The sequence below is a fragment of the Thalassophryne amazonica genome, chromosome 20 (assembly GCF_902500255.1).
Source record: "Thalassophryne amazonica chromosome 20, fThaAma1.1, whole genome shotgun sequence".
Classification (NCBI taxonomy): Eukaryota; Metazoa; Chordata; class Actinopteri; order Batrachoidiformes; family Batrachoididae; genus Thalassophryne; species Thalassophryne amazonica.
This window is the reverse complement of record NC_047122.1, coordinates 57396583-57409670: the sequence shown is the minus strand read 5'-3', so window position 1 is coordinate 57409670 and position 13088 is coordinate 57396583. Positions and strand designations below refer to the sequence as shown.

The following is a 13088-nucleotide window of genomic DNA, read 5'->3' as shown; positions in this document are numbered from 1 at the left end:
ACTCTGGTTGGCTATCACTGTGTCCTTTCCAGAATCCCTTGTTCAAGTCTGGGGAAGCACCCACATGATTTATGATGTCAGTGCCATGGACTATATTGGTCACCACCATTGCTCCAGTAACTAGTTCAATGCTGTCTTATGTTCTTATGAAAATTTACCCTTCGGGGGTGTTTTAATTTCTTCTAGATGGCACAAATTTTGATTGTACAGTATTGGTAATGTCATACAATTATGAAGCCCCTATTTAAAAGCTAATAGATAAAATTATAGTGGTGCCAAATAAAATTCTTTCCTGGCTTAAATTATTGATATTGAACGATCCTCGTGTAAAAAGATCGATACTCAAGCTTTTTTCTCTCCCGCACACACTGACTGCTGCACACGCAGATTCATCAAAGTCTATTCTCTGTTTGCTCTCTTTCTTTCTTTATTTATACTTTCTTTATTTAATTTTCACTTAATGTTTTTATTTTGTTTAAAGCCAGAAGTTCACTGAAGGGATGAAATTCCTTATTCTTTGAAACTGTTTACAATATTTGTTGTGGTGTCTTAGTTTTTCTCTATTGTGGTTTGTCAGCTCTCTAACCTCAGCAGATTGTTTTAATTTGCTTTAAGTTCTATTTTTTTACACTCTTTATTTAAGAAACAACGTAGAGAAGTGCACTGAAGGAAAGAAATTCCTTATTTTTTGTATGATTTTATTGTATTGTTCGACTTGAAAAACAGAATAAGTTTACAGTATTTGTTGTGGTGTGTTAATTTTGTTGTATTGTGGTTTGTCAGCCCTCTACCTCAGGAGATTTTGTTTTAAGTTGTGTTGAGTGATATGTTTTTAAACAAAAATGTTGATTGTGATAATAAAGTATTTTGTTGTCACGTACAATGTTTGGCAAAATTCTATCCCAGGTCTTTGGATCCTTTGGATCTATGAAGCTTAAATATGAAAAAGTATCGGTATCGGTATTGGTATCGATATCGGCAATACTGGGCCTGTATTTACTTGGTATCGGATCAAGACCAAAATTCCCAGTATCGCCCACCTCTAGTTGTCAGTAAGCTGCCGCTTTGGGGTTTTGCTGTCATCAACAAGTCTCATAGTGATATTCCTCTGTACATCCTCAAGCATCCTCTGTCTATTTTTAGATCAGCAGCACAGTGCTCTTCAGCTGCAGAAAGGGCTACTTACTTCAGGGCTCCATTACTCGCACTTGTCTGCCAAATCTCACTTGGAGTGGTTTTCAACCTGAGTGCATTGGTAAGCTTACACTGAGATCATATTGCCCAGGCGTTTGAATAAATCAGCTGGAGACGGTGTGAAAAGATTTGTGTTAATGTAAATAACATTACATTCTGTGCACCTGAGTTTTTTGACCTTGTATCTCTACCGTGACTCTGCCTTGACTGAGTCTCTTCAGATTTTATTCACCATTTATTGCTCCCCTGCCCCATCTCTTCAAAAAAGTGTTTCTCTTCATATTGAATCTTTCATTCTGCCTTTTTCAACACCCAGCTCATCACTGCAGCCAACCTGAGCTGCCAGCTCAGGCTGATGTGAGAGCCATTGAACTGCCATCTCTTGGCTACACCCTGATCTATACATGTCAAACTGGTTTTTACTTGGCTGGTGGATCTGAACACAGGACCTGCAGGGCTGATGGGAGCTGGACAGGGAAACCACCTCTGTGTGCAGGTACAAAAGCAAGAAAATCCATAAAGTGATATGAATAAATGCTTGATCCAAACTGTTTCAGTGATAAATAGCGTGGATGTGGGAACACTCTCATACAGGAGATGAATAAGATTGATGAGTGTGAATGTTTGATGAACAAATGTTGGAATGACTCAGATTAGACTTTGAAAAAACTGGTCAAACATGGTTAATCTATTTTCATGTTTATCCTGGATTTGGTAAATACATGCATTTTGAATGCAATATCATTTGAAAGTGTTAAAATGCTGAAAGAATAATAATAAAATTAGGATTATCAATAATATAAATTCATGTGCAGTGTAATGATGTAACTGCTGTTGGGCAAAGTGAAACAGTGTCAAATTTTGCATGATGGATTTATGAAGCTACATGGAGCTTGAGACCTTCTGCACACGTAGATATCGACAGGTGATGGGATAGTGGGTAGGTGATGGTGTAGTCGTTAAGCATTTGGCTTGAGACCAGAGCATCCTCGGTTCGAATCACCACCAGACTAGAAAATCACTCGGGGCTCTTGGGCAAGGTCCTTAATCCCCCAGTTGCTCCCAGTATGCATTTGAACTCCTTGCATGGTAGCACCATGTGTGAATGTCTATGCGGGTCAGTGTGAGGCATCATTGCAAAGCACACTGAGCTTCTGATTCAGATGGAAAAGTGCTATATCAATGCAGTCCATCCATTTCTTTCTTTCTCTAACACGTCGACAACCTATGTGCCTCTGCTGCAGTTTGTACAAATTATGAATGTCTCTACCACATTCTCCGTTACACTGAACACTTGACCAAAAGTATTTACACTTATCAACCATGACCACAGCTACTCCTTGCAACCATGCTGGTATGCGTCACTCTCTCAAGTTCCCATCCAGCACCTATTGATTTTCACTCACCTTCTCTCCAGTGCATATCTTCACCTCTCTAGGCTAATCTCACCCTACTCCTTACTCTCACAACAGATCACAATGTCATCTGCAAACATCATAGTCCATCACCACTGCAAACAAGAATGTTGTTCTGCTGTTGTGAAAATCTTCAGTTGTTGTTTTTTTTTTTCCTAATTACGTTTTGGGACCATGTTTTATTTATAACCAACTGTCACCTTTATTCTCCACAGTTCTGTCATGATAAAACACCAAATGGATGCCTTGTATAGAGACCACAGGCATGACAGTATTGGACTATGCGTGCGGAACTCCTCCGCACGTCTGTCTCAATGTGCCGAAAAAGTGCTGATGTCCACGTCTTTTCACAATTCCTGTGCTCGTCAGACGACATACTGGATCAAGACAGTGTCCAGTTTAGAAATGAACGGCACATTCCACTGTTACAGGAGTTTTTGTCATGGAAAGAGGAGCGGAGTTCCGCGCGTCGAGGTGGAGCCGCATGGCGCAAAGCAACGCCGTGATGAAGCCTCACAGGACATGTTGGGGCATATCCAGCTCATGCTCAATTTCTCAGATAATCACACGACTGAAAAGCAACCGACAGCCATCTGAAATCCACCTGAAAGCCGTCCTGTGAGACCAACATGGAGGTGGTTTTGTGCCGCATAATGAACGGCTCCGTGGCGTGTCCCTCCGCTTTTCTTTCCATGAAAAAAACTCCTGTAACAGTGGAATGTGCCGAAAAAGTGCGTATGTCCACGCCTTCTGCCTTTTTGTGAAAGTCAGACGACGTCCCGGATCAACAAAGCCTTCACGTTGGAAATGATCTGGTTGTTTCAGCGGGGTTTGAGCCTGTCGATCGGCGCTCGGAGCGCGGCGCGCTCTCAGAAGTTGTGGGTGGTCTTTAAACCGTCTGGATCACTCCTTAATCTGTGTAATCCCCATAAAATCGTCCCTGAAAGCCATATTAATTTTCCGAACGGTGTCCACCTGGAGATCTCTCACAGGTTCTGGAAAAAAAATTGATGCAGCAAAGCTCCAAAACGTTCAGACATTTATTCACAATAAAAAAAACGACGAGAGGGGTGGACCATTGCTCACACAAAGCCCACTCACAGGCGAATGATGCAACCGACAGGTGTGAAAAAACTCACGCATGCGCACGAAGGTTCAAGCTTGGCTGATGCAATCACACGTGATTCAAATCCATATCGTTTTTGAAAAAAAATTAAAAGGTCGGATACTTTTCTAACAGACCTCATATATGTGTATATATATATATATATATATATTCTGAAAGCACAGGTTGTCCTGAAAAAGAGACATAAAACTTGATTGTGGGATGCAGGGAGAGCTGTTAACAGCAAAAAAAAAAACAAAACAAAAAAAAACATTTATGCCAGGCGAGTGAACTGTCCAAAAAATACCCTCAGACCCCAGAGGTTTAAAGGGAATGACAGATCACACCTTGATTGGTTTATTTCATGTTTAGTCCAAAACAGCCATGCCTAATTGAGAGGATTAATCCAACCCTTTTGTGCTAAGTGCCCTACTTTCAGATTACACAGCCTCAAATTAGCAAAAAAAACAGTTGGACACATCCCAAATACATTTGTACTTTGCGTTTTAGATGGTGAGCTTTAGATTGTTGAGATAAAGCACACATTAATTCATAAACTCTAGTGCAACTACAAATGAGGCCACTTTCCCTCCCAGCCAAGTGTGTGGATGTACTGCACACCGAATATTCATTATACTCAGTATCCATTAACAGTGTTTATTCAAACCGCTGGTGTCTGCAGTGGCACAGGACTCAGTGGTGACTCCAGTTGGGAAAATGGGGATTCGGCTAATGTTGATGAATCGTTTGCTTTTTCTCCGACACATGCCAAGGTAGGATGGGCCATCCATCACACAATTACACTGCATGGAATTACTCACAGCAACACAACACGCACAGGCACTGAAACATTAACTAGGGTGCAAAACCTGATTAGGCCAATGCATCCTATTGATTCAGTTAGCCAATGCACCTCTTATAAATGGTGAGGCAGTGTTAACAAGGTCTCACAGACAAATAGACTGCCATTAAAACACCCCCAGCATTTTGCCTAAATATATAGAGGGAAAAATAGACTCATTGTCACACAATTATCAAAGACAGATGGAGGCTAATGGCTTAAAGAGAGAGATGTGCTACAGGAGATATATCTGTGATGGATTTCACACCAAGCTGTAGCTGAAATATAGAGGGTGACGGATATTTTTAAGGCCCTGCTATTAAAACTGAAGGCAAAAAAAAGCAACCTGGCCTCAGCACATACAGGATATTAACAGCACCGGTGGGTGCAGTGATGGCTCAAAAGAGTGGCAGCTAATAAAGAACAAGGTTCGGCAAGTGCTCGCGAGTTGTGTGTGTGTGTGTGAATACCTACATTTGTGCATCTGCCTGCATACCTTAATCCTACCTGATGTTTGTGTGCTCATAAACTGACATCAGTGCAGCTTTTTTGTTGGCAGTCGTGTTATAGAGCCACCTCCATTCTATTTGTCTGTGTGGGTGTATATTTACTACTGTGGTGTAGTTGCGTAGTCCCTGTGAGCGGTAAGACATTATTAAAGCACCTCCCTTGGAGCCAAGAAGCCATTTCTCTCACGTACTCACAGGCCCACAAGGACGCCAGGGCTGGTCTATGACGCATGAGTCAAGACTTGTCGCTGACATGTGTAACTCAGAGCACCACGTGGGTTATTAGCTCTGCATCTCAACAGGAGGTGCTGATGGTGGCTTCCTCCCACCACGGTTACCCTCAAGCTGTTGTGTTCAAAGAGAAAACTAGATGATGAGTTTATTTGCTTTTCCTGAGGCATATATTGTACCTGTTTACAGGAACAAGCTAATGGATTTTATTTATATGCATACTTATTCTCAGCCAGAACCACAAGAGTCGGGTGATGGAAATAGCTGAGTGTAACTAAAAAAATATCACACAATCTGGATCCATGTTCATGTCCTCATTCTATAGCACTGTTTCATGAAACCCTTACCACTGATATGTTCATTCATTCATTTTCTATACCTGCTTATTCCTTTTTTGTAATTTTTTTTTTTTTTTTTAATTTCGAACTTTACACTGGAATATTTACATATTTCGTACATTCATAATAACAATAATTCATCTCAAGAATAGTGTTTCTGGTTACCTTTACATTCCGTCTTTTTTTTAATATATAATAGTAAACATCAACAAAATCAAAGAAAGTAAAAATAAACATGCAAATGAAAAATATTAACGGAGTAGCAGTAGAACAGTGGGTGTCATTATACTGTTCCATTTCAAATGTTCATAAAGTCCGTCTATGGTTTCCAGTAGTCCTCAAATTTCTCGTGGTCGAGTCTCAATGCAAATGTCAGTTTTTCCATCTGAGCAATGTCTTTGACAATATCTGTCCATTCTTCTATGGTGGGTAATTTCCTAGTTATTCTTTTGTTACAAGCAACCAACATAATATTCCACAGATATCTATTTTTTTTTTTTTACATATTCCCTTAATACAACCAAGCCTTTTCCCTAAAAACATAGTCTCAAAATTTAAATGAGTTATTATTCCTATGACTTTGTCAATAGTGCTCTTAATATTTACCCAGAAGTGAGACAATTTGGGACAACTCCAAAAAATATGATGGTGGTGAGGTTTTTTCATCCCACACATACTGCAACATGATGTGTCTGCGTTTGAACCTCTTTGTGCTGGTATTTTAAAGAAAGGAATCACCCCTTTCCATGCAAATTCCCCTCAAGTGAGTGATGGCGTACTTTTCCATAAAATGTCTAGTAATTTAGACCATTTGTCCATGTTCAATTCAAAATGACCTTCTTTTTCCTGTTTTTCTTTAACATATATAGTGTTTTCAACTTTGACATTTTGCAACTCATTGTATATATTTGAAGTTAGTTTATCATTTGGAAGTGATGTATAAGATTTGAGTAAAATTTTTATAATTCCACATAGTGGTGTATTAGCATCTAGTTTGTTCATTTGTAAGGTTATATGTCTGTGTTAGATCTTGAAAGCTTTGCAGGCAGCCCTTATGGTATAAATCGTCAAATTTTACTAACCCCCTTCCAATCCATGCCTTAAAGTTTTTGTCAATCTTTGATGGGGTAAAGTCTTCGTCATATGCTATCCACCTAATCCTTAAGCAAGTTTCATTACACTCTTTAACAAGTTTTGTCCAAGTCCTAAGTGCTGATTCTGTCCAAGGATTAATTTGATCAATTTTATTCTAAAGATCTACATTTCCTATCACGGCTTGTATTTGAATATTATTTTGATATTCTATTTCTTTCCATTTAACTACATATGATGGATTGCAAATGTCAATCAGTGGGTTTATTTGAGCTGCCCTGTAGTAATTTGTCACATTTGGAAGTGAGAAGCCTCCTTTATTTTTGGCCAATTGTAAAGTTTTATTATACCTGCTTATTCCAGTTATGGGTCATGGAGGGCTGGGGCCTATACTAGCGGCTATTGGGCCAAAGGCAGGGTTGCCAGTCTATCACAGGGCCACATGTAGACAAACACATTAACACTGTCACTTACAGATATGGTCAAACTAGGTTCGCCACTCCATATTTTTGGAAGTGAGTCATGGGGAGGGGGCATTGGGAAATGCCTGAGAAGAGCTTAAAGAGTCATGAGGTCACTGGACAGCGGTGCTTGGCAGTGCTGATATCTTTACAGGAGAACAAAAGGCCAAGTCCTTACAGTTGTGGTGCTTAGGTGTGAAACGTGGACGCTAACAGTTCACCAAAGGTGATGACTAGATGTGTTAATAGATATCATCGAGTTTCTTGACAAAGAGGTACAGAGAATGATTTTCTGACAAACAAGGTGAAATTTCAGTTATGTTTTGCCAGAAGGGACATAGAAGACCTGAGCCTATACTTGATCTGTTAAATTTGTTTGAAAATCCTTCGCTGGGTCTTTCTGTCAAAAAGCTGTGACTGATGGTGCAACAAGCAAAACTTGAATGATGCATAGTTTCTCCAGTCACAGCCGTATACATCTTGAAATGCCTTCAGTGTTTGAGAACTGTAGACTCCAGTTACCAATAAATGAATGGCTAGATGCAATGCAGATCATGCAAGAGTGGAGCTGAACACTGGTGCAGTATGAATGGAATTAAGACACTGTGTCCAAAGAAGCAGAACGTTGATCAACAGAGATGACTGTCATTGATCTGTGACTACCTTTATTCTGTTATACTCTAGCTGATAATCGTCCAAGTGGTAAGAGCCCAGTTGGGACAGTGCAGGAGCCACCCTCCAAACTACCAGGTAAACCAGATCCTATGCATAATTTGAGAATGAACCTTCTTGCATTGTACATTTATTCATGTTTACTTACACCTACAGACACCTACAGTGCATGTCAGTGGTTCTCAGATGGGCTCTGAAAATATCCTTAATTAATTTTAATTTCAGCAGAGTTTATGAATGTTCCCCACCAAACATCATGATGCATTGTCCATGTTTTGCTTCTTAAATCCTCTTGTTCTTTTGCCTTTCAGTCCCTGGAGGCGTTTTTGCCAAGAACTCTCTCTGGAGGGGATCCTATGAGTATCTGGGGAAAAAGCAGCCAGCTATGCTCAGAATCACTGCCTTTGAACCCTTTAGCAATCGGGTTAATGGTACACTCATCGATCACAGTGGGGTGGAACTCAAACTTGCTGGTAAGTATGACAAATAAATAATATATTCAAATATTGAAAAGTTATTTGGTTTGAATAGATGCCATTCTCTTATCACAGATAAAAAGTAAGTCCCTTTGGCTTCTCTTGTAATTTAGGGTTGCCACAGTAGATCCCAGGTGGATTTGCATCTTGATTTAGCACAAATTTTATGCCAGATACCCTTCTTAATGCAACTTTACATATACAACACCAATGCCAATGAAGTTGGGACATTGTTCTAAAATGCTTACTGAGTGTTGTTAGAAGAAAAGGTGATGTAACACAATGGTAAACATACCACTGTCCCAACTTATTTGAAACGTGTTGCAGGTGTCCATTTCAAAACAAAAACTAAAGTTTAGAAGTTTGAACATTAGATTTCTTGTCTTTGTGGTGTATTCAATTGAATATAGGTTGTATTCTGTTTTTATTTACATTCCACACAATGTCCCAACTTGAACTGGAGTGGCACACAAGTGCACTTGCTTGCCCATGTGTGATATCGCTTATCACAGATGTTAAATCTCTGTTAACAAATGCTAATAATGAATTACTGTCCTAGTGTATGCTGGGAATTGGTAAAGTGTTGGGTGTTTCATTTAATTACATTAAGATGTCTGCATTCCCACCAATGCTAAGAACCCTGCCAAGTTGGATCAAAAATCCATTTTGTTTGAAATTTGAACATACACTGCACAGACTTTTGCACCTGCAGCCAATGAGGGTTATGCAAGGCAGTGTACTCGTAATGGAGGAGAAGCTTATGCAAGTAACATACATGACAGAATTTCCAATTGTGTGACAGCAGCTGTAATTGACTTACAGTCAAGAATGAAGCAAATATAAATAAATAATAGTTAGGCTAAGTGAAGTTACTATAAACAAAATAAAATCTGTATGAGAATACAGTGCACCCGGAAGGTATTCACAGTGCTTCACTTTTGCCATATTTTGGTATGTTACAGCCTTATTTCAAAATGGATGAAATTCATTTTCCCTCAAAATGCTACACACTGTACCCCATAATGACAATGTAAAAAATATTTTTTTTTTCTTTTTGGATTTTTGCTTATTTATTAAGAAAAACAACAACAAAACCTAAGCAATTACATGTACCAAAGTATTTACAGCCTTTGCCATGAAGCTCAAAATTTAGCCCAGGTGCATCATGTTTCCACTGGTCATCCTTGAGATGTTTCTACAGCTTAATTGGGGTCCACCAAAGTCAGCTGATTGGAAATTATTTGGAAAGGCACACACCTATCTACATATAAGGGCCCAAAGTTGACAATGCATGTCAGAGCACAAAGTCCAAAGAATTGTCTGTAGACCTCTGAGACAGGATTGCCTTGAGACACAAATCTGGGGAAGGGTACAGAAGCATTTCTACTGCTTTGAAGGTTACAATGAGCACAGTGGTCTCTATCATCCAGAAATGGAAGAAGTTCAGATCTCTCAGGACTCTTCCTGGAGCTGGCCACATGTCTAAACTGAGTGTTCGGGGGAGAAGGACCTTAGTGAGGGAGGTGACCAAGAATCCAATGGTCACTGTGTCAGTGCTCCAGTATTCCTCTGTGGAGAGAGGAGAACCTTTCAGATGGACAACCATCTCTGCAGCAATCCACCAATCAGGCCTGTATGGTAGAGTGGCCAAGCGGAAGCCACTCCTTAGTAAAAGGCATACAACTGCTTACCTGGAGTTTGCCAAAAGGCACCTGAAAAGCAATCAGACCATGAGAAACAAAATTCTATGGTCTGATGAGACAAAGATGGGATTGTTTTTCGTGAATGCCAGACATTATATTTGGAAGAAACCAGGCACCACCATGGTGGTGGCAACATCATGATTTGGGGATGTTTTTCAGCAGCAAGAACTGGGAGACTAGTCAGGATTGAGGGAAAGATGAATGCAGCAATGTACAGAAACATCCTGGATGAAAACCTGCTCCAGAGCTATCTTGACCTCAGACTGGGGCAAGGGTTAATCTTTCAGCAGGACGATGACCTTAAGCAGACATCCAAGATATCAAAGGAGTGGCTTCAAGACAACTGCAAATATCCTTAAGTGGTTCAGCCAAAGCCCAGACCTGAACCCAAATGAACATCTCTGGAGTGATCTGAAAATGGCTGTGCATCGACACTCTTCATCCAACTTGATTGAACTTGAGTGGTGCTGCAAAGAGGCATGGACAAAACGGCCCAAAGATAGGTGTGACAAACTTGTGACATCATATTCAAGAAGACTTGAGGCTGTAATTGCTGTCAAATGTGCATCAACAAAGTATTGATCAAAGGGTTGAATACTTATGTACATGTGTTTTCTGAGTTTTTATTTTAAATAAACTTGCTAGAAATTCAATTTTTTATGTTGTCATTATGGGGTGTTGTGAGTATAATTTTGTTGTGAGTGAATTTACTCCATTTTAGAATATGGCTTTAACAGAGCAAAATGTGGAAAAAGTTAAGCACTGTGAATACTTTCCAGATGCACTGTACAGCAAGGATGATTGTTGCAGGTGTCGCATCCGCCACAGGTGTGCCCAGAAATCAACTCTACTGACAGGTGCAACAATATCTTTCCAGTGATCCCTCCTATTTCATGTAACAATGCAGGCTGAATGTTCAAAGGAATCTTTTTCATCATACTGGCATTGATTTTGATCACCAGACAAACAACCAACAAAGTTGACATCATGCTGAGCAAGTTATTTCTTGACTTAGATAATGATGCAAAACACCAGTATTTAGCTATAATTCAATTCAATTTCAATTTAATCATCTTATATAGTGTCAAATCACAACAGAGTTCCCTCAAGGTGCTTCACACAAAACAACTCAAAAAACAAAATAAAATAAATTAACAAAACAAATTCACAGAAACAATTCACAAAATAAATATACAGGAAATGCTGTTGGTGCACAGGACAGGAGGATTTCCAGCACAAATACAATTCCCATCTTTGGATGGAGCTGCACCTTAAACAGAGAGAGAGAGAGAGAAAAAAAAAAAAACAGAACCAGGCATCAGAAAGACAAGAAATACAGTATAATTTGTCAGCATTAAGCAACAAGAAAAAAGACAAGAAATACTAAGGTGATCGCCAGCCACGAGCCCTAAGCTTCACTAAAAGACACAGTATTTAGGTAAAGTTGAGGCTGCAGCCCGCTCAGTTTCCTAATAAAATGAATTAAACGAGTAAAAAGTGTAAAACTATACCAGTATGCTAGCCATACGAAAGGGAAAATAAGTGTGTCTTAAGTCTGGACTTGAAAGTCTCCACAGAATTTGACTGTTTTATTGACACAGGGAGATCATTCCACAGAACAGGGGCATGATAAGATAAAGCTCTGTGACCTGCAGACTTCTTATTCACCCTAGGGACACAAAGTAGTCCTGCACCCTGAGAACGCAAAGCCCGGGCCGGTACGTAAGGTTTAATTAGGTCAGCTAGGTAGGGAGGTGCCAGTCCATGAACAATTTTATAGACTAGTAGCAGAACCTTAAAATCTGATCTCACTGGGACAGGAAGCCAGTGAAGAGATGCCAAAATGGGTGTAATGTGGTCTTTTTTATTGTTCTTGTAGGGATGTATAAGCGGGAAGAAGCCCAGCTACTGCTTCAGGTCCACCAGATCAGAGGCCCTGTGGAGATCTTTGTCAACAAGTTCAAAATTGATAACTGGGCCCTAGATGGACACGTAAGTGCACATACTGATCAATACAACATTACATTCATGCACACATGTGCATAATGCCACAATTATGCACAAGCACACATGCATACTAACTAAACCTGTCACTCTAGAGAGATGAAGAACCCAACAAAATGTTTCTCTTTAATTAAAATGTCAGTTAAATCATTGCTTGGTAATCAGGAGTCAACAGACCACTGCTGTCTTTTCACCCATATTATCCCTCAACCTCAGGCACCAGGAGCGTATACACACACACACACACACACACACATACTCTCCAGATATTACTTACAAAGTAGGCCACAGTATGCCTAGTTTTTTTTCGAGTTTTATTCACATGATCCACAGTATCTTGCACAGCACATTGTTGTGCTGTTGCGCACCACACACCATGTGGTGTGCATTACATGTCAGTGTGGTAATGTTTGTGCTCTTGTGTACTGAAACATCATATTAAATGTCAGCCATGAGAGTGCCTCTCACCTCTTTGACATGATATTTCATTTTTAGCACACACCAACTGCTAACACTTTGATGATGCGCCCCTTTGTAAAGCCTGGATGTGACACATAAAGTGTCTGTCTTCCATTCCTCTCTCTCCACAGGTGTCCTATATCTCTTCTTCCAACTCCTTTGTGTACCAGGGATTTGTCAGAGGAAAAGGATTTGGTCAGTTTGGTCTCCAGAGACTGGGTGAGCAAGTGTTCCCACTTTTATTTATTATTTTTATCACCCACCTGTAGCTTTCCTGTGTGGAGTTTGCATGTTCTCCCCATGTTTGCGTGGGTTACCTCCGAGTGCTCTGATTTCCTCCGAGTTAAAGACATGCAGGTTAGGTGAATTGGAAACTTTGCAAGAGATCTCGATCTCAATGGGACTAACCTGGTTAAATAAAGGCAAAATTAAAATTCTGTAATTAGTGAATGTTTTTGACTGTTTTGAATCCAAAAGAAGGCAAACAGGTGTGTCTCCATCCAATGCCTGAGAAGAGCTTAAAGAGTCATGAGGTCACTGGACAGCAGTGCTTGGCAGTGCTGATATCTTTACAGGAGAACAAAAGGC

The 13088-nt window shown here is 40.0% G+C and overlaps 1 protein-coding gene across 1 annotated transcript in view; it reads left to right on the top strand.

The window, feature by feature from the left end:
- csmd2 (CUB and Sushi multiple domains 2) overlaps window positions 1-13088 on the top strand; it is a 662931-nt gene that overhangs the window by 638009 nt on the left and 11834 nt on the right. The window contains exons 64-69 of the mRNA XM_034160153.1: window positions 1144-1255; window positions 1511-1690; window positions 7871-7936; window positions 8170-8331; window positions 11917-12029; window positions 12632-12719. Coding sequence (XP_034016044.1) covers window positions 1144-1255; window positions 1511-1690; window positions 7871-7936; window positions 8170-8331; window positions 11917-12029; window positions 12632-12719 — 721 coding nt within the window. The remainder of the gene's footprint in view (window positions 1-1143; window positions 1256-1510; window positions 1691-7870; window positions 7937-8169; window positions 8332-11916; window positions 12030-12631; window positions 12720-13088) is intronic.